Source organism: Artemia sp. Qi Xiang Cuo, chromosome 18, assembly GCF_049724085.1.
Source record: "Artemia sp. Qi Xiang Cuo chromosome 18, ASM4972408v1, whole genome shotgun sequence".
NCBI classification, from domain to species: Eukaryota; Metazoa; Arthropoda; class Branchiopoda; order Anostraca; family Artemiidae; genus Artemia; species Artemia sp. Qi Xiang Cuo.
The window spans coordinates 29,553,994-29,578,602 of record NC_142811.1 but is presented as its reverse complement, the minus strand read 5'-3'; the positions used below and the strand labels follow the sequence as shown (position 1 = coordinate 29,578,602).

General features: G+C 34.9%; 1 protein-coding gene across 2 annotated transcripts in view; it reads right to left on the bottom strand.

Moving 5' to 3' along the window:
• LOC148941400 (glycoprotein-N-acetylgalactosamine 3-beta-galactosyltransferase 1-like) overlaps window positions 1–24,609 on the bottom strand; it is an 880,586-nt gene that overhangs the window by 834,766 nt on the left and 21,211 nt on the right. Inside the window, exons 1-2 of one of the 2 annotated variants that reach the window (XM_089104533.1) lie at window positions 5,650–5,668; window positions 2,591–2,640 (exon numbers count right to left, since the gene is read on the bottom strand). In XM_089104533.1, the coding sequence (XP_088960659.1) occupies window positions 2,591–2,609 (19 nt within the window). In that variant the 5' untranslated portion in view covers window positions 2,610–2,640; window positions 5,650–5,668. Of the gene's footprint in view, window positions 1–2,590; window positions 2,641–5,649; window positions 5,669–24,609 lie in introns of those variants that run through there. The other variant, XM_089104532.1, reaches the window with a different exon arrangement.

The following is a 24,609-nucleotide window of genomic DNA, read 5'->3' as shown; positions in this document are numbered from 1 at the left end:
TTAATGCATGCAATAAACTAGGTAGTGTCGATAACCGGCCATAGAGTACCAGTGGGAAAGCCGCATCGTGTCTCTGAGAAATCATAGAGTACAATTGTTAGAACTGTAAGCATATTTTTACATTTTAATTTATGTGCAAAAATAAAAAAATAAATAAAGTTTAAAAATTTCTAAGTTTTAAAAAAGTTTGAATTAAACACTTTTAGAATATCGAGTGTCTTTACTGAAAAGAAGAAAAACCACACGGAATCAGGTAACAGAATCTCTCAAACCCCGTAAAGTTATTTTAAAAGATACAAGAACTACTTATTTACAACAAAAATTTCGTTTTTAATGACCACCAAGTAAAGAAAAAACCACATGGAATCAGGCAACTGAGTCTCTCAAACCCCTTAAAGCTCTTTTAAAAGATATAAAAACTACTTATTTAACACAAAAATTTCGTTTTTAATGACAACCAAGAAAAGAAAAACCACACGGAATTACGCAACTGAGTCTCTCAAACCCTGTAAAGCTCTTTTAAAAGATACAAAAAATGACCACCAAGTAAAGAAAAACTACACGGAATCAGGCAACTGAGTCTCTCAAACCCCTTAAAGCTCTTTAAAAGTTACAAAAACTACTCATTTGACACAAAAATTTCTTTTTTAATGACCAACAATAAAACAAAAACCACACGGACTCTGGCAACTGAGTCTCTCAATCCCAGTAAAGATCTTTTAAAAGATACAAAAACTACTTATTTAACACACCAAAATTTCTTTTTTAATGACCACAAAGTAATGAAAAACCACACGGAATCAGGCAACAGAGTCTCTCAAACCCCGTAAAATTATTTTAAAAGATACAACAACTACTTATTTAAAACAGAATTTTCGTTTTTAATGAACACCAAGTAAAGACAAACCACACAGAATTAGGCAACTGAGTCTCTCAATCCAATTAAAGATCTTTAAAAATATAAAATAAATAAAGATTTAAAAAAAAATATTATTTTTTATTGAAAAAAAATTAAAGAAAAACCACATGGAATCAGGCAACTGAGTCTCTCTAACCCAGTAAATCTATTTTAAAAGATAAAAAAAATACTTATTTAACACAAAAAATTCGTTTTTAATGACCATCAAGTAAAGAAAAACCACACGGAATTAGGCAACTGAGTCTCTCAAACCTCTTAAAGCTCTTTTAAAACACATAAAAACTACTTATTTAACACAAAAATTTCATTTTTAATGACCACCAAGTAAAGAAAAACCACACGGAATCCGGCAACTGAGTCTCTCAATCCCGTAAAGCTCTTTTAAAAGATACAAAAACTACTTATTTAACACAAAAATTTCATTTTTAATGACTAACAAGTAAAGTAAAACCACATGGAGTCAGTCAACTGAGTCTCTCAAACCCATTAAAGCTCATTTAAAATATACAACAAATGACCACCAAGTAAAGAAAAACGACACGGAATCAGGCAACTGAGTCTCACAATCCCCTTAAAGCTCTTTTAAAAGATACAAAAACTACTTATTTAACACAAAAATTTCATTTTTAATGACCACCAAGTAAAGAAAAACCACATGGAATCAGGCAACTGAGTTTCTCAATCCCCGTAAAGCTCTTTTAAGAGATACAAAAACTACTTATTTAACACAAAAATTTCGTTTTTAATGACCACCAAGTAAAGAAAAAACACACTGAAAAAGGCAACTGAGTCTCTAAAACCCTGTAAATCTCTATTAAAATATAAAACAAATTAAAACAAACAAAAGAAAAACTACTCTTACTAAGGAAACTGAGTCTCTCACACCCCTTAAAGCTCTTTTAAAAGATACAAAAACTACTTATTTAACACAAAAATTTCGTTTTTAATGACCACCAAGTAAAGAAAAACCACACTGAATCCGGCAACTGAGTCTCTCAATCCCCGTAAAGCTCTTTTAAAACTGTGACAAGCTAAACCACGACAAAGCACTACTCTCGTGGAACTCAATCCCCATTTAACTCCCCCCCCGTGCCCCTGATCCCCCTTGTAACTGAACCCCTGTATAACCGAAACCCCCGTGTAACTGTACCCCCTTTAACTGAACTCGCCTGCAACTCAACCCACCATGCAACCTATCTTCCTCAAAACACTTTTCAGTCATTTCTCGTTAAATTGACAATACGCTCCAAAACATCACTTGTGTATTATACTGTACATAATCATGGCATCTCCTCCAATTCACAAATCCCATTACCCCTTTTTTGCAAAGGTTAATCAAACATCTCCGATTGTAAAAGCATTAAAAAATTTTCCACTCACTAATTACCCCTTTTTTGCAAATGCTAAACAAGAAAAATAAAACTGTCTGTTTTTCAAAAACTTGTCCGTTAAAACTAGAAACAAGACGCGCTGGTTTTATAATACAGGTTTAATTAATTGCGTAAATCTCTTGGCAAAGAGTGTAATGACCTGTAGAATAGAATACCTACCAGAAAAACCAGTGCTCATATTTGGTGTACTCGTGGGAGTTTAAAAAAAAAGTGTCCGGATCGGGATTCGAAGGGGTATATGTCTCGTAGAATTCAAAAGATACACCCTACTGGCTCTTACCTTTTGAACTTCTTCTCATGCTGAAACCATGCCACTTTTATAGAACTTTTCTAAAACGAAAGTAATATTTTATTAAAGGAGTTTTTTCCTGCAATTAAATAAAAAAAAATTTCTTCAAATGAAAGTAAAGAGCGAAATTAAAACTTAAAACGAAAAGAAATTATTCCGTAGATTCCAGCTTCAACTGAAACCTTTGCTCTGTGCGTTAAAGTTGCAAAGCACTTAAAGAAACTTTTTGTTCCAAATAAACCACCTTAATGCTTTAGCAGCTGTTTTGCAGCTAAAGGATTGGGATAAAAAGTCAAATTTCAGCATGTACATTGAATATCATTGTATCATTTCTATTACGACCACATTTGGGGAGGGGGGGAGTCACTCTTTTTTCTAAAATAATGTAAATTTTCATTTGCTAAGAGTTTTTGAACATCTTAAAAATTAATACAATTTGCATCCTAAGAAACAGCTTGAATAATGGAGTTTGTTGTTGCGTATAGCAGAGGAAGTTGATTTTAAATTTAATTTACCGATTAAGGTTTTATGTTAATGAACACAATGAAAGGGAAATGACCTTCTAATAAAAATCAGGCAATAAAGATCGGGTATTTGATATAATTTGTTTCAATCCTGTAGGGGGCATGCTTGCCCCCTTTGTAAAGAGGAGGAATAATATTTGGACCATTTTGTCTGGGAGTGCCCGGTGTTGTCTGATTTCAGAGCAAAATATTTAAATGGGATTGATTTGCTGCTTCCTAACATTCCTTGAAGTCAAAACCCAACAACAATAATTTGAGTTAATATATATATGGATTAAATGAAAAAAACAAGTTTTTTTCAACTGAAAGTAAGGAGTAACATTAAAACTGAAAACGAACAGAAATTATTACGGATATGAGGGGGTTCGCTCCCTATTCAATGCCTCACTCTTTACGCTAAAGTTCGAATTTTGTTCCAATTCTTTAAGAAGGACCCCTGAATCACAAAGGCCATTTAGTTTGAATAGATAGCTCTATTGAAAGTACTAAAACAAAACAGCTCAGTACTAAACCAGCTCCTTACTTTCAGTTGAAAAAACTTGTTTTTTCTATTTAATTTCTTATCGTTTTTTAAATAATACTGGGAAATCCGGCTCCTCCTTCATGGAAATGTCCCTTCCCCCATCAAAATATCCTCCATGTAAGGATTCTCCCACATAAACCCTCCTCCGACTCCTCCCTCCAACAAAAAAATCCTCCTGAAAACGTCTGTATACTTTCCAATAACCTATACTATATGAAAACAATGGGTAAAGTTCATAACTTACTGCAGTTCCCCCGGGGACTAAGGGGGATTAAGTCATCCTTCAAAGACATATTCATTAAATTTTCGACTATGTTGAACAACTTGGTTATCTAAAAATTTTCATCAGGTGAAAATTATTTTGTTAAATTAGTTCAAAGGCCAGATAAGAAAAACTCCGGGATTAATACAACCCCCTAGAGCCCAGGAGAAGGCGTTGTAAGTTATGCTCTGGGGCATATATGGTTCTCATGAAAGGGATGCTCGAACAAACTTCAGAGGGGCACATTTGATTGCAAATTGAAAGTTCGAGTTCACTTTTTAAGATTAAAAAGGGACCTGAGGGCAACTAACCGCCCCCTCACACCTTCTTTTTCCAAACCCATCAGAGGAAAAGTTTGAGATAGACGTTTTGTTAAAAATAGTTCAAAGGACGGATAAGAAAAACTCTGGTGTCCATGAAACCCCCCAGGGTCCAGGGGAAGCCGTTCAAAATTATTCCCTGAAGGCATGCATGGTTCTTATAAAGGGGATGCTCGTATAAACTTCATACAGGACTCATTTGATTTAAAATTGAAAGTTTTAGTTCAGTTTTAAGAGTAAAAAGATATCGGATGGTAACCAGCCCCCACGCCCTTTTTTAATTTTAGATAATTTTTAGAAAATTTTGAGATAAGTTGCCATTTTTTAAAAAAATGTTCAAAGATCATGTAACAAAAACTCCGGTGTCGACACAACCCCCCCCCCCCCCCAGGGCCCTGGGGCAGGTGTTCTAAAATATGCCCTGGGGGTATATAGGGTTCTTATGGAAGGGTTCTTAGGACTCATTTGATTGGAAACTGGAAGTTCAAGTATACTTTTTAAGAGTCAAAAGAGATCTGAGGGCACTTACCCCCCCCCCCACCTTTTTTTGTCAAATCCATCCGATAATAACTTGAGACAGCCATGTTTATAAAAAGTTCAAAGACCATATAGCGAAAACTCCGGGGTCGAAAAAGCCCCCCCCCCCCCAAGGGCCCTAGGGCAGGCTTTGTAAGTTATGCCCTGAGGGAATATATGGCTCTTAGGGAAGGGATGCTCGTAAGAACTTCAGGGAAGGCTCATTTGATTGGAAATTGAAAGTTATAGTTAAGTTTTTGAGGGTCAGAAGAGATCGGAGGGCAGCTAGCTCCCACGTCCCTTTTTCCCCAACTGCATCCGATAAATTTTGAGATAGCCATTCTGATAAAAATTGATTAAAAGTCAGATAACAAAAACTCAGGTGTTGACACATCCCAAAGGGTCCAGGGGCATGCGTTGTAAGTTATGCCCTGGGGCATATATGGTTCTTATGAAAGGGATGCTCGTACAAACTTCAGACAGGGCTCAATTGATTGGAAATTAAAAGTTCGAGCTCACTTTTAATAGTAAAAAGAGATCCGAGGGCAGCTAACCAGGCGTGGCCCCCCACGCCTTCTTTTTCCAAACCCATCCGATGGGTTCATCCCATTCTCTTAAAAATAGTTTCAAATATCAGATATTAATACTACGAGGTCGACACGACCCCCCCGGGCCCGGGGAAAGGCGTTGTAAGTTATGCTTTGGGTGCATATATGGTTCTTATAGAAAGGATACTCGTATAGACTTCAGAGAGGGCTCATTTGATTGGAAACGGAAAGTTCTAGTTCACTTTTAAAGAGTCAAATGACATAGAAGGGCAATTAGCCCCTCCCCCTCACGCCCCTTTTCCCAAAGTCATCCGATAAAAATTTTAAGATAGCCATTTTGCTAAAAATAGTTCAAACCTCAAATAGTAAAAACTCTGAGATGGTTACAAACCCATTTTTTCACTTTGATATTGTTAATTTGATACTAGTTTTAATACTAGTTTTAAGACTGCAAAACAGTTTTTGGTGAGTTGACAGTTTTTAATTTTGTTTCGTCTTTTTATTTTGACTGCACATTTCTAATGCTGATTTTGCTAGTATAATGTATTGTGTATAAGGCATATTTTGTTTCTGTTCGTGTCTTTATTGTTGTTTGGCAATTTATGCGTAATTATTTTTAGTTCAGGTTTTGTTTTTAGAAAAAGCTATTGCCTAATATTTTTCTTCACTTTTTTGTATAACAAAGGGTTAAAATTAGATAAACTAAGGTACTGTTGTACTAAACGGACTCTTTTATGTAGTGCTAGTTTGGTTAATGCTAATGAAATAAAATAAAATAGGATGAATATATAATAGTTTAGAAACAAATTTGGGATATATATTTGCACATTAGGGGGGGGGGAGGGGCCAAACCATATATCAAATACATAACCAAACCTAGGTACCTCCCCCCCCCCCAAAAAAAAAACCCAAAAAAACAACATTTCAGTAAATATCGTATATGCAATTAAAACCACGTTATAGATTTTATTTCTTTACAACGGTGTCTTTTATCATCCCGTAAAAACGGGTTTTTCAACGCGTCTCGAGTTTGAGATATATAAAAGAGTCCGTTTAGTACAACAATACGTAAACTAACATCCCTTTCAAGAGATACAAATTAAATGCTTTTTGGCATGCTGGACGACTCAATTCCTCATTCAGTGTTTTTTTTTTTGCAAATACAACAACCAGTACAATCCTAATAACCGGGTTCGCCACACACACCCCGACTCGAAATTTGTGTCTGACTCGTAAGAAAGTAACAAAAGTGTATATAAACAAAAATTTGTTTATAAAAGTATTTTTATGGATATAAAAGTATATTTGTTAAAAAAAATTATTTGATTTTGAAAAAAAAGTGTCACTTTGAAACAAGATATTTTTAAAAACTTGAAACTTTTTGCAAAAAAAACGAACAAAAATTAATTAAAAAAAATTTCCGAAATAGAAGTTTTTTAAAGAAAAATAAAGTTGATTTTAAACATAAGATCAGCAGGTACAAATACCTGTTAAAATTCCAGCTCAAAACGACCAGGAATTATTATTAAAGAATAAATGAAACCCAAAACAAACAGAATTTAAATAAGCAATCATAGCAAAAAATATACAACAAGTAATGATATAAATGAATAAATAAATCTTAAAGCGAGTAGTACTTAATTGAATATTACAATCAAGCTTAAAACAAAAAAATTTGCTACTATGGAAGTATAAACTAAACCTAAAGCGAACAGAAATTAAATAAAGAATCAATGCAAACAAACATACAATAGATACTAATGTAAATGAATAAATAAATCTTAAAAGAAATGAAACTTAAATTAATTATGCAAATCAAGCTTGAAACGAACAAAAATCACTGCAAACCAACAATCTTTGCCGGGGCCATCCAGAGTCCACACCCAAGCCTCGGCAGAATTTGAAGATGTGAGTAATTTTTTTTCAACCTTCTACAGGCTTCTTTTTTTCAACCTAATAACGATGTCTTTTGCTGATTTCTATTTACTGTCAGAGGGTCTTTCTTTTCCTCTTTTTAACCTAATAAAATAAAATTTTTTTGCTAATTTTTTTTAACTTAATAATGATGTCTTTCGTTAATTTCTAATTTACTGCTCTAGTTCTTTAGTCTTTCGTGAAAAGCCAATGGCTCTTTCTAAAGATATAGGTTTTTTCTCAGTGAGCAATGGGGACTATAGAAATTAAAGAAAAAGCATATGTTTGTGAATCTTTGGATAAACAGGGATATGGGAAATTTAAATATTGACTCAATTTATGAAAATTTTTTTAAAAGTGGGAGGGCATTATTTAATAAGACAATTAAGATTTTTAATAATCACTAGTGGACTAATGTACCTATTAGATGAAAATGATTCGCTTCAGTAATAGCTATAAAATGGATTATTTCACAACAGAAAAATTAAACTTAATTTCAATTTTTTATATTTTTACATTAATTGCTTTAGCGTTCCCATTGAAGTAACTCTATTGGCTTCTGTCTCCTACGTGGATCAGTTTGGTCAATTGTATTTTTAGTAGTGTTATTGTTTCGTTTTATAACGGCATTTTTCTTGTGCAGAGGAGGCCTAGTTTACAGAAAGACGAAATATCCGTGTTTTTTTTTTGTTTTTGATCTTTTTTTTCTACCGGCAGCAGTCTCGTTTCTCTTTGTTTTTCCTCTCTTTGTTAATTTTTAGTATTTCATTTCGCCATTTCCGGCTTTGAAGAGGGTTGTTTTATTCTTTTAAGTGCTTACTCTTTAGATTTGACTTTTCACTCGAATATTGAAGTTTCAGGTTATATGCCTAGTTTTAAAGACCCACTCCCAGAAAATATATAAAAATATAGTTGTTTTTCTAGTCTACTTTCACCATTTCATGCCTTGAACGGCTTTTCACTCTCATAATGTCATTTTCTCGCCTTTTCAGGCTTTGAAGGGAGCTTTTTTCATTTTTCTACCAACCCCTTCCCCTTAGTTTGAAAACCTCCATCCCCCACCCCTGTTAGTTCCTTATGCCCTTCACACCTAATAGAAAAGTTACTTTTTTTAGGCCGGTTTTGAAATCGATCGGCTCGTGGCCAAATTCATTGGGGAAGGAGCTCCATCAACGAAAGACGGTGATGAAATACTGGCATGGGCTGAAGAGTTTCTCACCAAATGGCCAGAAAATTTTTTCCCTCGGTGAGTTTTTCATGACTTTTTTAAAAACATTATAATTCCAAAGGGGGTTTTGTTATAGCAGAAGTGTGGCCTGTACGTATGGTCAGTAGTAAGAGGAGCTACAATGCCGAGGGTCATGGTACCGTTCTATGGCTCGTAATACAATGATGCATTCCAATGAGTAGTATAGTGTCTAAGACTTCTATACTAATTCATAATTATTCTTTTTTTATAGGGTAATGTGTTCTAGTGAGGTAATATGCTCTTATTATTCTTCTAGTTTCACAGACCTTCTAATGGTGACATGTTACCACTGCAAGCCCAATTCCGTGATAGTGTACTGGAAAGTGAACGCGAAGGAGGTCCGAGTATGGGGGTGAGTCCAATTGTTATCGACTCCCCCGAAATTGATGTTATCGGGAGGTATATCGGCCTCAAAAGTGACTTTTTAGACAGTGTTTTAGAGCAAGTGCCATCAGTGAGGTCGACAGTGAGCTAAGGTCGTCCACCCCTCACAGTGATATGGGGGATCATTTTTGAACAACCAAGGACCCCAACCATCAAGGATCCCAACCTCCAAGGACCCCAATACCCCTCAGCCTTTTGGCCCCTCTCCTTATTTTCTTATACTTTTTTTACCCCAACCATTAAGAACCCCAACCACCATGAACCCCAACCACCAAGGACCCCAACTTACAAGGACCATAATACCCCCTCCTCCAAATTTTCGGCCTCTTCTCTCATTTTCTTGTACTTTCTTCTTAAGTTTAATTTTTCTTACTTTTTTTTAACTTTTTTTTACTTAGAAATTTTTTTTTAGTTTTTTTTTTACTTGTCTTAAAACGGTATGAAACATACTTAAAAGAATCATTTAATATTTCTCATTTAATATTTTCGAAATAAAAAATGAGAATGATATAGGCAGGTGGTATTTCTTCTGATGAGCCCTAGTGGAAGGTTCTACTTGGAAATATTTCGCTAGATTTAAGGTGCTTTAGCTTATAAATTTACAACGATTTATAATTAATGATGACGAGTTTGCATGGATTTGGACATTTCTATTTGGTTGATGGTTCAGTTATACTTTTTGGTCTTAGGTAGTTGGACAGTTGAGTAAGGTTAAAACCTCGTTCAAGTGCACATTAGTCTCAATTGCTGGATTAGGATGGCAGTCTTTTTTTTTTTTTTTTTTTTTTTTTTTTTTCTTGCCAACTAATTACCTCTAAAAAATAATTGATAAGCTAGTCGTGACTCTTACTACTAGAAAAATAAAGTTTGTAGTTTTACTTTTCTTTTTTTGGACTGAATCTTTTTTAGACTTCCATTTTTTTGGATTATTCAACTTTTATTTATTTTTTATTTATTCGGCTGTATCAATGGTACTCTAAGACTGCGCTTCGACACAACGCGGCTATACCAGTGGTACTTTTCACGAGGATATTTTATAATATTAATTAAAAAATCTTTCCGAAAAATAAGTTTTTCAAAGAAAAGTAAAGACCATTTTAAACTTAAGCCCAGCAGATGCAAATACCTTTTAAAATTCACACTCAAAACGACCAGAAATTACTATTAAAGAATAAATTAAACCCAAAACGAACAGAAATTAAATAAACAGTCATAGCAAAAACATAAAACAAGTAATAATATAAATGAATAAATAGATCTTAAAGTGAGTAATGCTTAGACTGAATATGAATATCAAGCTTAAAACGAAAAAAAATATTTGCATATTGAAGTGTAAATGAAACTACAACAAGTAATAATATAAATGAATAAATAGATTTTAAAGCAAGTAATGCTTAGATTGAATATGAATATCAAGCTTAAAACAAAAAAAATGTTTGCCTATTGAAGTGTAAATGAAATTTAAAACGAAATGAAATTCAGTTCTCGTTTGGCATCTGACCTGTAAACATCTGTTTTGTTTTTAATCCGGATTAAATTTAGAATAAATTACAGTGGACAGTTTCGCAATAAGTGAATTAATTCACGTTTTATGAAAAGAAAAAGGACTTATATTACGGTAGCAATCAACAGATCGTCCTATTATTTGTGTGGCGTTCGAATTACTTTGGATTAGCTGATTAAGGATGCCAGAGTACGGTGGTGAATAACAAAGCAGGTTCCGCGGACCACCGGGCCAGCCGTCAATTGCTGATTGCCACTGCTGCCGTGGGCCTGCCCACTGAAAGATAAGTTGATTTTTTTTTTCTCTTTTTTGGTTTTTCTCGTAGTAGCGAAGAAATGTCAAAATTCCAACAGTTCCAGCTTGCGTTAGCGAATTTCAAAAGATTCCCGCTGTGGCCCGTAAGAATTATCCAAGTTTCAAAGGATAAAAAAGGAATCTTCAACTACTTAGTTTTTGCGTATGGAGATCACACAGAGTCGCGCCTAACGGAGAATAGTCTCATCTCGTTTGAGGACAATTACCGCGAAGCATCTACAAAAACTGATAAAAATGTTGGAAGTGCGTTTAAAGAGGTTAACCAAAACCCGGACATTTATAAGACGGCTTCCAAAACTTTCACATCGCCGAGAGCAGTTTCTTCTGAACCATCTACCGCGGATTTGCTAGTTAAAACAGTCGCAACTGAGGAAGAAATCGCTAAGACAAAAGAATCAATGATGAGCGCGATTACTAAGCAAGTTCAAAATAAATGCGGAAACGACCGAACTCTGAAAACTTCTGTTGAGACTATCACGAGTGAAATATACTCGTCAGTGTCGCTTGAGTTCAATCCGAAGCTAGAGCAATTGTTGGTGTCAGTAAAGAATATAAAAGGACTGATTGAAAATTTAGAGAACCGAATGCAAAATTAGAAATTAAAATTGATTATCATGAGCAAGAAAAACAGCTTGGAACTCTAGTTTTTCATGGTATTAAGCAGCAGCCGGGTGTTGACTTGAAGTCGACTATTCTGAATATAGCCTCGCAAAAGTTGGGGCTTTCCAGTATCTCTGATTGTGATTTTGCTATAGTTTACAGGTCAAAATTGAATAATCTACGGTCGGCAAACGATAAAGTTGCACCAGTGGTAGTGAGATTTTCCGCCTGTGAGACGGCCCGTAAAGTGTTTGCGAGTAAATCAAAATTGGCTGGTTCGAAAATCTTTTTGTCTGAGTCTCTAACCAAGCGCCGTCGCGATATCCTGAGAGCCGCGAGAGACAAGTTTGGCGTGAAAAATGTATGGTCATATCGTGGCCAGGTTCTCGCAATGCTTCCGGGTGAGTGAGCTGCTCGTCGAATTAACTCGCTTTCAGATTGCGTTTAGTTTGTTGTTTATGAGTAGTTTGGTAGTGTTTATCTCGTCAAGATGTTCTATATTACTCTTTAGTAATATTTTTATTTTGTTGTTTATTTTTTGATTTCTTATAAGTATAATTATCGTCCCGTTTGAGCGCGGAAAAGGGATGAATTATAGGATTCTTTTTTGCGTAAGTTGATATGAATAGTAGTTTAAGTGGAAGATTGAGTAATTTGCAAAATAATCCGTTTAATGTTGATGATTATTTGTTGACGGATACTGGAAATGATGGATCGCAAATTAATTTTCGTCCATCTCTTGATAGTAAATATCGCCAGTTATCAACTTTGGAGGAGTTAGGCCGGTCTGGATTTCATGCATGTACATGGAATTGTCATTTAACGTCTTCTTACCATGAGATTTTTGATTTTATTTCCCGATCTAATAATTTACATATAATGGCATTATGTGAAACATTTTTGGGTCATGATACCCTTCTTTTGTCCTTTAACTTTCCAGGTTATGAACTGATTGCTCGAAGTCGATAGTCAATGGGACGTGGAGGCCTGGCTTTCATTGTCCGCCAGGATTTGAATTGGAAAATTAGAAAGGATTTGGACATTTGGAAGGAGGGTAAAATAGAAACCCTTAGTATAGAAATTCAGTTTGAAAATCGAGCTTGTATTTTTACTGCTGTATATAAGCCACCAAGTGCATCATTTGAAGAGTTTTCTGAAGGATTTGAATGTCTTGCTGCAAAGGTAAATAGATCTAGTCAAGAGTTTATATGTATGGGAGACTTTAATTTTGATTTGTTAAATGTACGTGGACCAAACTTGGATTTTTTGAGCCTGATGATGTCAAATGATTTATACCCGACCGTGAGCATTCAAACGAGAATCACGGATCATTCGGAAACGCTCATCGATAATATGTTTGTGTTTTCAGCGATACTAAGTAAAGCGTGCTGCTCTGTTGTTATAAGCCCAGCCATCTTCCGGTTGTATTGCATTTGAATTCTGAAGTGAAGAAAAATAACAGAAAAATACCAATGCGTGAACTGAAGCCAGTTAATCTGAAAAAATTTGAAGAACAAATTAGTGTTATTAACTGGGAAACAGTACTGAATGAAGATCATCCGTCGGAAGCATTTGAAAAGTTTAGCCAAATAGTGTCGAATATTTATGATAGGACGTGTCCGCTTAAACAAACAAACCCCAGAAAGAATAAACCGAGAAAACCATGGTGTGATGATGAGCTGCTGAATCTGTTTAATATGAGAAATCAGGTGTGTGAGGAGCATCTGAATCATCCGCAGAATAATAAGCTTCATGTGATGCATAAAGAGCTAAGGAATAGTGCAAATGCCCTAAGAAGGAAAAAAAAGAATGCATATTTTACAAATGTATTTGAAGAAAGTAAAGGTAACCCCAAAGCAACATGGCAAGTTGTGAATGATCTTCTAAAAGGCCCTATGAAGCCATCGGAGCCAAAAATTGTGCTAAATAATAGGACCTTGGAAGAAACTGAGGAAATCTACAACGCATTTGGACAATATTTCTCTGAAATTGACTGCAAGATTCAAGAAGAAGCAAGGAGCTCCCATGTTTTCGAATCAAGCAGTTTTGTGGATGAGCGAGGAAGGGGTTTCGAAATGCATTTCCAGCCTTGTACTGAAGAGGAGGTACGCAAAATTGTTAGCATGATTAAGTCAAACAGTGCAGGAGTTGATGGAATGAGCCTTAGAACGCTCAAGTCGGTTCTGGTTTATTTGCTTCCTGTCCTCGTATACCTTATCAATATTTCTATGGAAAAGGAGATGTTTCCGAGTGCGCTTAAAATAGCTAAAGTTGTACCGTTGCACAAAGGTGGAGTCAAAACTGATATATCTAATTGGAGACCAATATCAATTCTCCCGATTTATTCAAAAATTTATGGAAAGATTGTTCATCACCGGCTTTACGAGTAACTGATGAAAATTGGTGTTTTACATGATGGTCAATTCGGCTTCCGGAAAGGACATTCGACGATGCAGGCAGTCCAGCATCTTCTGGAAAATATTAACTCAGCACTTGAGAATGGCGAGCAGTGCATGGGCGTTTTTATTGATTTTAGAAAGGCGTTCGACACTGTTGATTTTAAGATTTTATTGGAAAGGCTGTGTTATTTAGGCATAAAAGGTAGTGTTTTAAATTGGTTTGAATCATATTTAAGTGAAAGGAAGCTACGAGTGACTCTGAGTAATAAATCTTCTCAGCCGTTTCCCATAAAGTGTGGTTTTCCACAGGGCTCAGTTCTTGGTCCTCTCCTGTACCTGATATTTGTAGACACAATGATATTCTACATTCCCGGAGCTTCAGTTACTTCTTTTGCTGACGACAAGGCTTTAGTGATTGCAGCAAAGTCGCTGCAAGAGCTCTTGTTCAAGGCTAATAAGGCGCTTGATGGCCTACATGAATTTGTTTGTGCTAGCCTACTTAGCGTCAATGCATCAAAACCTAATTTTATGATGTTTACAAGGACTGGTTCTGCTCCCACTCTTCCTGGTGTTATTATTTACAATGGCCTACCGCTCTCACAAGTCGAAGAGATCCGATATCTGCGATTCATCCTGGATCGAAACTTTAGTTTGAGAAAACACTGCGACATCATAGCATGCAAGCTGACTCGAGGCCTTAGAGCTCTGAACCATTTTCAAAATTGTTTACCTTGAAGAATCCTGCTGTTATTGTATGTTTCCTTAAAATTACCTCATATAAATTTGGGTGGTTTAATTTGGGTGACTTATTGTAGGTTCTGCAGCAGAAGAGTTGGAGATCGAAAGAATAAGATCATGAGGTTGATTAGAAGATCTAATCGAGGTATGGATTGCACAAAATAACTCTTTGGAAATCTAAGAATTTTAAAGGTCGGTGAAATAAAAGATTATCAAATTGAAGTTTTTGTATTTTAGTGTCTGAATGGTTTTGCACCGGATTTTCTTATGAATATTTTTAAGCCTAAATCGTTTTATCACGATTATTCGACTAGGAGTGCGGATAGTCTTGCATCTGAGCCACGGAACACAACGAGAGCGAGTCAAGTGACCAGACACATGGGCCCGTCAGTTTGGAATTCGTTCCCAGATTATGTTCGTCAAGCTGAAAGTGTGCCGCAACTTAAAACCCGTATTAAAAATCATTTCTTTTCAGGAATTTGGTAGTGTTAATGGTTCGAGAGTAGGCTTTTTTTTTTTTTTTTTTTTTTTTTTTTTTTTTTTTTTTTAGATATTTTTTTTTTTTTTATATTTTGTGCCATTATATATTTATCATTATTTTCAGTTATTATTATTGTTTTCCCCTTTTTTCATTTTAATTGGTTTGATGATTTGGCATGCATGATATCCAACCGGTCGCTTTTTAAAGCATATTCTTTCTTTAGTTGGACATTTTTTAACAATGTTTTATTTTTTTGTTTATAAAAAAGTATGAACCTGAACCTGAACAGAAATTAAATAAACAATCAATGTAAAACAAACATACAATAAATATTAATGTAAATTAATAAATAAATCTTAAAACGAGTGAAACTTAAATTGAATATGCAAATCAAGCTTGATAGGAACAAAAATCACCACAAACAAGAGTTTGGGTATGACCTCCTTCTCTCACTGTAAAAGTCTAAAACCTACCGCGTCATTGCGCTTTACTGAAATTCAATCTTATGACAAAACTGTTCTTTTGTACTTAATATAGAAATAAACATTAAAATTATAGTAACATTTTGAACTGATGATCTTTCAGCAATTAATATCATTATACATCAAATATTCAGTTTAATTTATTAGCTCTTTTAAAGTTGTTAAAGACGAATATAGTTTCTCTACAAACAAGTGACTGCCTCCTTCCCTAACCGTAAAAAAAACCACAAGCCTACTGCGTCATTGGCGCTTAACTGAAAACAGGTTATAATACAAACATCTTCTTTTCCACTTCTTACAGGATTGAAAATAAAAATACAATTACAGTGAAATAAATTCTTGAACTGATGGATCTTTCAACAATTAATATCATTATACATCAAATATTTAATTTGATGTTGTTTATACTTTCCAAGACTGTTCAAGACACATATAGTTTTCAGTAAAGCGCCAATGCCGCAGTAGGTTTTAAGCTTTTACAGTGAGAGAAGGAGGTCATACCCGAGCTCTTGTTTGTGGTGATTTTTGTTCGTTTCAAGCTTGATTTGCAAGTATTTAAGTTTCACTCTTTTTAAGATTTATTTATTAATTTACATTAATATCTATTGTATGTTTGTTTTGCGTTGATTGTTTATTTAATTTCTGTTCGTTTTAAATTTCATTTACACTTCAATAAGCAAATATTTTTTTTTGTTTTAAGCTTGATATTCATATTCAATCTAAGCACTACTTGCTTTAAGATCTATTTATTCATTTATATTATTACTTGTGGTATGTTTTTGCTATGACTTTTTATTTAATTTCTGTTCGTTTTGGGTTTCATTTATTCTTTAATAGTAATTTCTGGTCGCTTTGAGTTTGAATTTTAAAAGGATTCTGCTGAACTTAAGTTGAAAATGGCCTTTACTTTTCTTTGAAAAACTTATTTTTCAGAATTTTTTTAAAATATTTTTTGTTCGTTTTTGATTGCAAAAAATTTCAATTTTTTTAAAATTCCTTATTTCTATATCAAACTTAAAAAAATCAAATATTCATCAAAGTATCAAAACTTAGATCAAAGTAAAAATATCAAAGTGAAAAAATGGGTTTATGTCAACCTCGGAATTTTTATTATCTGGTGTTTGAACTATTTTTAAGAAAATTGCTATCTCAAAATCTTTATGGGATGGGTTTGGGGAAAAATGGCTGGGGAGGACTAGATTAAGCTTCGGTCTCTTTTGAATCTTTAAAAGTGAACTAGAACTTTACGTTTACAATAAAAAATAGCCCTCTCTGAAGTTTAGACGAGTACCCCTTCTATAAGAACCATATATGTCCCGAGAGTATAACTTACAACACCTATCTCTGGGCCCTGCGGGATTGTGTCGACCCTGGAGTTTTAATACCTGATGGTTGAACTATTTTTAACCAAATGGTCACCTAAACTTTTATCAGATGGGTTTATCCATCCGATACACCCGAAGGCGTGGAGGTTGAGAGGGGCTGGTTGCCCTCTGATCTTTTTTCACTCTGAGAAAATGAACTACAACTTTTAATTTCCATTCAAATGAACCCTCTCTGAAGTTTATACGAGCATACCTTCCAAAAGAACCATATATGCCCCCAGAGCAATACTTACTACGCCTGCCCCGGCCCTGGGGGGGGGGTTGTGTCGATACAGGAGTTTTTCTTATCTGGTCTATGAACTATTTTTAACGAAATAACCATAGATAAAGGAGTTTTTGTTATATGATTTTTGAACTATTTTTACCAAAACGGCTACCTCAAATTTTTTATCAGATATGTTTGGGAAAAAAGGGATTGGGGGGCCACTTGCCCTCTGATCACTTTTTACTCTGAACAGGGGCACTAGAACTCTCGATTTCTAATCGAATGAGCCCCCTTTGAAGTTTATACGACGACCCCTTGTATATGAAGTGCCTCTGAGAAAAAAATCAATGGAGTGTGGGGGGGGGGGGGGGCTAGCTGCCCTCCAATCACTTTTGACTCTTAAAAAGTGAATTCCAGCTTTCAATTTCCAATCATTTGAGCCCTCTAGGAATTTTATACGAGAATCCCTTCCATAACAACCATATATACCCCCAGGGCATAACCTACAACATCTACCCCCAGGCCCCGGGGGGCTGTATCAACACCGTAGTTTTTTGTTATCAGAACTTTGAAGAACCTTCAACAAAATGTCTATCTCAAAATTTTTATCTGATGCACTTAGGCCGTGGAGGAAGGGGGCTAGTTGCCTTCCGATCTCATTTGACTCTTAAAAAGTGTACAAGAATTTTCAATTTCAAATCAAATGAGCCCTCTTTGAAGTGTATACAAGCATCCCTTCCATAAGAACTATATATGCCCCTAGAGCATTATTCATAACGCCTGCATCCGGGGCCTGGCGGGTTCCTTCGACGCAGGAATTTTTCCTATCTGACCTTTGAACTATTTTGAATGAAATGGCTATTATAACAATTTTACTGGATGAGCTTGGGGAAGAAAGGGTGTGTGTGTGGGGGGGGGCTAGTTGCCCTCGGATATCTATTGACTCTTAAAAATTGTACTAAAATTTTCAATTTCCAATCAATTGAGCCCCCTCTGAAGTTTATACGAGCTTCCCTTTCATAAGAATAATATACGCCCCAGGCTCTCCACAAGGCCTATCCCCCGGGCTCTGGGGGGCGAGTTTGTTATCTAATTTTGGAAAAATTTCCAAAACGCTGGGTATCTCAAAATTCGTAGCGGACGAGTTTGGGGGAAAAAGAGCGTGGGGGGGGGGGGGGCTAGTTTAACTCTCTTCACTCTAAAAAAGTGAACTAGAACTTTCAATTTCCAATCAAATGAGCCCTCTCTGAAGTTTATACGAGCATCCTTTTCATAAGAACAATACATGAACTTAGGGCATAACTCAGAACGCCTTCCCCTGTGCCCTCGGGGGTTCTATTGGGACCAGATTTTTTCTTATCCGACCTTTGAACTATTTTTAACAAAATGTCTATCTCAACATTTTCATCAGATGGGTTTTGAAAAAGAAGGCATGGTGGGGGGACTAGCTGCCTTTGGATCTGTTTTGACTATTAAAAATTTAGCTCGAACTTTCAATATTCAATCAAATGAGCCCTCTCTGAGGTTTTTACGAGCATCCTTTTCATACGAACAATATATGCCCCAGGGCATAACTTACAACGCCTGCCCTTGGGCCCTGTGGGCTGTGTTAACCCCTGAGTTTTCGTTATATGGTCTTTGAACAATTTAAAAAAAGGCTATCTCAAAGTTCTTATCGGATGCATTTGAGGAAAAAAGGGCGTGGAGGGGGGGGGGGGGTCAAAATCTCTTTTGACTCTTTTGACAAAAAGAAACTAGAACTTTTAATTTCCAATCAAATGATCCCTCTTTGAGGTTTATACACGAGCATCCCTTCCATAAGACCCATATATGCTCCCAGGGAATAACGTACAACGCCTGTCCCCAGGCCCTGGTGGGTTGTGTCGACACCGGAATTTTTGCTACATGATCTTTGAAGTATTTTTAACATAATAGCTATCTTAAATTTTTACTGGGTGCATTTGGAAAAAAAGGGTTTCTTTTTTGGGGGGGGGGGGAAGCTGGTTACCCTCCAATATCTTTTGACGCTTAAAAAGTGAACTAGAACTTTCAATATCCAATCAAATGAGCCCTCTCTGAAGTTTATATAAGCATTCCTACCATAAGAACCATATATGCCCCCTGGGCATAACTTATAACCCTTGCCCCTGAAGACTGTGGGGGGAGTTTCCTGCTAAAACAGATAATTTCCAGAACTTTCAACTACGTTGAACAAAATGGCTATATCATAATTTTGATTGGATGTGTTTGGGGATATGGTGGGCGTGGAAGGGGTGTCATTTGCCTTATAATCACTTTCGACTATTAAAAAGGGAACTAGGCATTTAAATTTGTAATCGAATGAGCCCTTTCTGAAGTTTTTACGACAACGTTGTCTATACAAAACTTATATGCCCCCAGGGCATAACTTACAACCCTTCCCCTGAGGGCTGTGGGGGGGTTGCCATTCTCAGAGACCTAATTTCCAGAACTTAAAACTACGTCTAATAAAATGGCTGTCTCAAAATTTTTATTGGATGTGTTTGGGGAAAAGGTGGGCGTGAGTGGGGGTAATTACCCTCCAATCCCTTTTGACTATTAAAAATAGTCAAACACTTTTGAGCTTTCAATTTCGAATCGAATGAGACTTTTTTGAAGTTTTTACGACAAAGCCTTCTATAAAAACCATATATGCCCCCAGGGTATAACTTAAATATAGCCCCCAGGGTGCTAGTATTGGTTTGAAAATTAATGTTAGGAAGACTAAGTCGCTAAGGCTAGGAATAAGTGAAGATAAAAAGGTGACGTTGGGTAATGAAAAGACTGATCAGGTGGGCAGCTTCACTTACCTTGGTAGTATTATTAGTAAAGATTGTGGGAGCATCGAAGATGTTAAAAGTAGGATAGCCAAGGCTCAGGGTGTTTTTTCCCGGTTAAAAAAAAGTTTGGAAGAATAGGAAGATAAGTCTGCAAACCAAGATTAGAATATTAGAAGCTACAGTGATGACAGTGGTCAAATATGGCTCTGAAGCATGGACACTCCGAAAAGCAAATGAAGATTTGGTAGATGTTTTCTTGAGAAATTGCTTAAGGATTGTTCTGGGTACCTGGCTGACTGACCGTATTTCAAACAATAGGTTATAAGAAAAATGTGGTTCAATACCGCTCTCTAGGTCTGCAATGAAAGAAAGGTTGAGGTGGTTAGGGCATGTTGTGCGGATGAAGGATGACAGATTGCCGAAGATTGTTCTTTTCGGCCAACCATCTAGGACTAAACGGAAAGCACGTCGCCCCCGTCTGGGGTGGAGGACGTCATAAAGAAAGACTTAAAGGAAATGGGAACTTCATGGGCGGGTGTAAAAAGGGAGGCTTTGAATAGATTGGGGTGGAGAAGGAGCGTGCGTAGCTGTGTTGGCCTCAGGCGGCTTGGTGCTGCGATGAGTTGTTAGTAGTAGTAGTATTAGTAGTATAACTTAAAACCCTTGCCTTGAGGGTTGTGGGGGACTGCCCTCCTCAAAAATATATTTTCTATCTGGAAATCAACTACGCTGAACAAAATGACTATCTCAAAATTTTGATTGGATGTGTTTGGGACAATGATGGGCGAGGGATGGGGGGGGGGGGCTAGTGGCCCTCCAGTCACTTTTGAGTATTAAAAAGAGCAATAGCCCTTTGAATTTCCAATCGAATAAGCCTTTTTTGAAGTTTCTGTGACAACGCCTTGTATAAAATCCTTATATGCCCCAAGGGCATAACTTAAAACCCTCTCCCTGAGGGCTGTGGGGGAGTGTCCTCCTCAAAAAATATTTTATATCTGTAAATCAACTACGCTAAACAAAATAGCTATCCCAAAATTTTGATTGGATGTGTTTGGGGGAATGATTGGCGTGGGGGGGGGCTATTTTCCCTCCAATCACTCGACTATTAAAAAGGGCACTAGCCCTTTGAATTTCCAATCGAATAAGATTTTTTGATGTTTCTACGACAAAACCTTCTATAAAAACCTTATATGCCCCAAGGGCATAACTTAAAACCCATGCCTTGAGGGTTCTGGGGGAGTGTCCTCCTCAAAAATATATTTTCTATCTTGTAATCAACTACGCTGAACAAAATTGCTATCTCAAAATTTTGATTGGATGTGTTTATGGGAATGAGGGGCGTGGGGGGCTAGTTGCCCTCCAATCACTTTCGAGTATTAGAAAGGGCACTAGAACTCTCGATTTCCAATCGATTGAGCCCCCTTTGAAGTTTCTATGACGACCCCTTCCATATGAAGTGCCTCTTGGGAAAAAATAATAATAATACAACATTGGAGCCGTATAGCCTTTACTATAGGCAACGCTATAGCATTGTCTCTGATATCGATAACAGAGATCTACAACCAAGTTGTTTTGGGTATATTTTTCGAATGAATCATTTTTCCAAGGTATATATATATATTTTTTAAGGATATATTTTTATATGGGTAATTATTTCTTATAAGGATTTTTTTAATATATCGATAAACAGAGGTCTACTTCCAAGTTGTTTAGGTTTTTTTTTCCAAATGAATCATTTTTCCCATGTTATACTTTTTCTTCATGTATATATTTTCCCATGGGTATTTATTTTTCATCAGGATGTTTTTCAATATATCGATAAACAGAGGTCTACTTCCAAGTTGTTTTGGGTATATATTTTTAAATGATTTGTTTTTTCCATGGTATATTTTTTTCATGGATATATTTTTCCATGGGTAGTTATTTTTCATGAGGTTATTTTTAATATTTCGATAAACAGAGATCTACTTCCAAGTTGTTTTGGTTATATTTTTCAAATGAATCATTTTTCCAAGGTATATTTTTCTTCATGGATATATTTTTTCATGGGTGATGTTTTTCATGAGAATAATTTTAATATATTGATAAACAAATGTCTACTTCCAAGTAATTCAGAATATATTTATCTAATTAATCATTTTTCCAAGATATATATTATTTTCATGGATACATTATTGCATGGATAAGTATTTTTTATGAGGATATTTTTAATATATCGATAAACAGAGGTCTACTTCCAAGTTGTTTTGGGTATTTTTTGCAAACATATCATTTTTCCAAGGCACATTATTCCATGAGTAATTATTTTTCATGAGGATATTTTTAATATAACGATAAACAGAGGTATACTTCCAAGTTGTTTTGGGTGTATATTTTAAATGAATCATTTTTCCAATGTGTATTTGTTGTTAATGGATATATTTTTTCATGGATAATAATTTCTTATGAGGATATTTATAATACATCGATAAACAAAGGTCTACTTCCAAGTTGTTTTGGGCATATTTTTCAAATGAATATCCTTGAAAAAAATATATATACCTTGGAAAAATTATTCATTAGAAAAATATGTCCAAAACAACTTGAAAGTAGAAATTTTTTTATCAATATAATAAAATTTTCTCATGAAAAATAATTACCAATGGAAAAATATATCCATGACCAAAAAATACAACATGTAAAAAGGATTCATTTAAAAAATATACCCATAAAAATAATTAACCATAGAAAAATATATCCAAGAAAAAAATATACCTTGGAAAAAATGATTCATTTGAAAAATAAACCCAAAAAAACTTGTTTACAGATATGATAAAAAAAACCTTAATGAAAAACAATTACCCATGGATAAATTTATACATAAAAAAAAAATTACCATGGAAAATATGATTCATTTGGAAAATATATCCTAAACAACATAGAAGTAGACCTCTGTTTATCGATATATTAAAAAAATATCCTCATAAAAAAACAATTACCCATGGAAAAATATATCCTTGAACAAAAAAAATATATATACCTTGGAAAAATGATCCATTTTAAAAATATACCCAAAACAACTTGGTAGTATAGCTTTGTTTATCGATATACTAAAAATATCCTCACGACAAGTGCCACTGGTACAGCCGCGTACTGTCGATGAGCAGTCATAGAGTACCATCGGTACAGCCGAATAAATAAAGAAAGTTGAATAATCCAAAAAAAATAATTGGAAGTAAAAAAAAACAGTCCAAAAATAAATAAAAGTGCTACTGCAAACATTATTTTTCTAATAGTAAAAGTCACGACTAATTTATCTATTCATTCTCATTTTGTATTCTAAAAATTTTAAATGTGATTTTATGTGCCTAAACCGGATCTTTAACTGAACGGATCTTTAGTATGTACTCTCCAAACTTTTTTGAGGAGGAGTTGTCCTTTATAAGAAAAATAGTAATAAACAACATATATTCCGAGTGGCTATATAACCAGACTTTTTCAAAGAGAAGCAAAATGGTTTCTAGAGATTTCTAAGGAAGTCTTGGAAACAACTTGGGAGAAGGATGTTCCTTACCATATGTACCCGGGCTAAGTAAAAAACTTAAAAGAATTTTACAAAGTAATGGTCTAAGGGTAGCTTTAAAGAATAATAATACTTTGGGTAGTTTCCTAAATTCTGGGAAGGATCTAACTTCGTTGGGGCAACAAAGTTGGATCTATTAGATCCCATGTACTTGTGGAAGCTCATATGTCGGACGTACTAACCAAAATTTGGAAATAAGATTGTTACAGCATAAATATTCTATTTCTTTGGCTTTAAAGCAAAATTCTAAGTCTGAAGATTTTACTTAAGCCTTTTCAGAACATATTTTCAATTTTCCAGACCATTTTATTTTGTTTGATAATGTCTCTTTGATTTCTAGGGATCGGGGTTTAAAGCAAAATTTTCGTGAAACGCTTGGAATAAAGAAAATCTGACTCAAGAACATTGCTTTGAATCGTGACAAAGGTGAATTTGGGCTAAATTCTATCTACGATTAAATAAAAAAACAAGTTTTTTAAACTGAAAGTAAGGAGCGACATTAAAACATAAAACCCACAGAAATTATTCCGTATATGAAAGGGGCTGTCCCCTCCTCAACGCCTCGCTCTTTACGCTAAAGTTTCTTATTGTTTTAAAAAATAAAGTTGTGAGACAGAGTCGAAGTTTAGCGTAAAGAGTGAGGCGTTGAGGGGGAACAGCCCCTTTCATATACGGAATAATTTCTGTTTGTTTTAAGTTTTAATGTCGCTCCTTACTTTCAATTTAAAAAACTTGTTTTTTTTAATTTAATTTCTGATCGTTTTTTAGTTAATGCAGCTATTTTTTTTAAATGCAAAATTCCACATTTTTGCAGATAAGAGTTTGAAGATTCTTTAATGATGTTCTTTGTATAAAAAAAAAAAATTAAAAAAAAAAAAAAAAAAAAAATTATGTTCTTTGATAAGCTGAATCTGATGGTGTGATTTTCGTTAAAGTTAATAAAAAAATTTGCAATTAAAAGAAAATTTTATTGTTTAAAAAAATTGAGTTGTGAGAAAGTCAAACTTTAGCGTAAAGAGTGAGGTGTTGAGGAGGGGATAACCCCTTTCATATACGGAATAATTTCTGTTCGTTTTAAGTTTTAACGTTGTTCCTTACTTTCAATTAAAAAAAACTTTTTTTTTATTTCATTTGTGAACGTTTTTTAATTAATACATGTTTTGATTTTGGTTCACCGTGCATGAATAATTAAAACGAAATTTGCATATTAATTTTACTTTTATTTGATTAAATGGCTTTCTCGAAACTTGTTGAATTTTATTTACGAACGTTTTTATTAGTAATAAATATACGTAACTTAC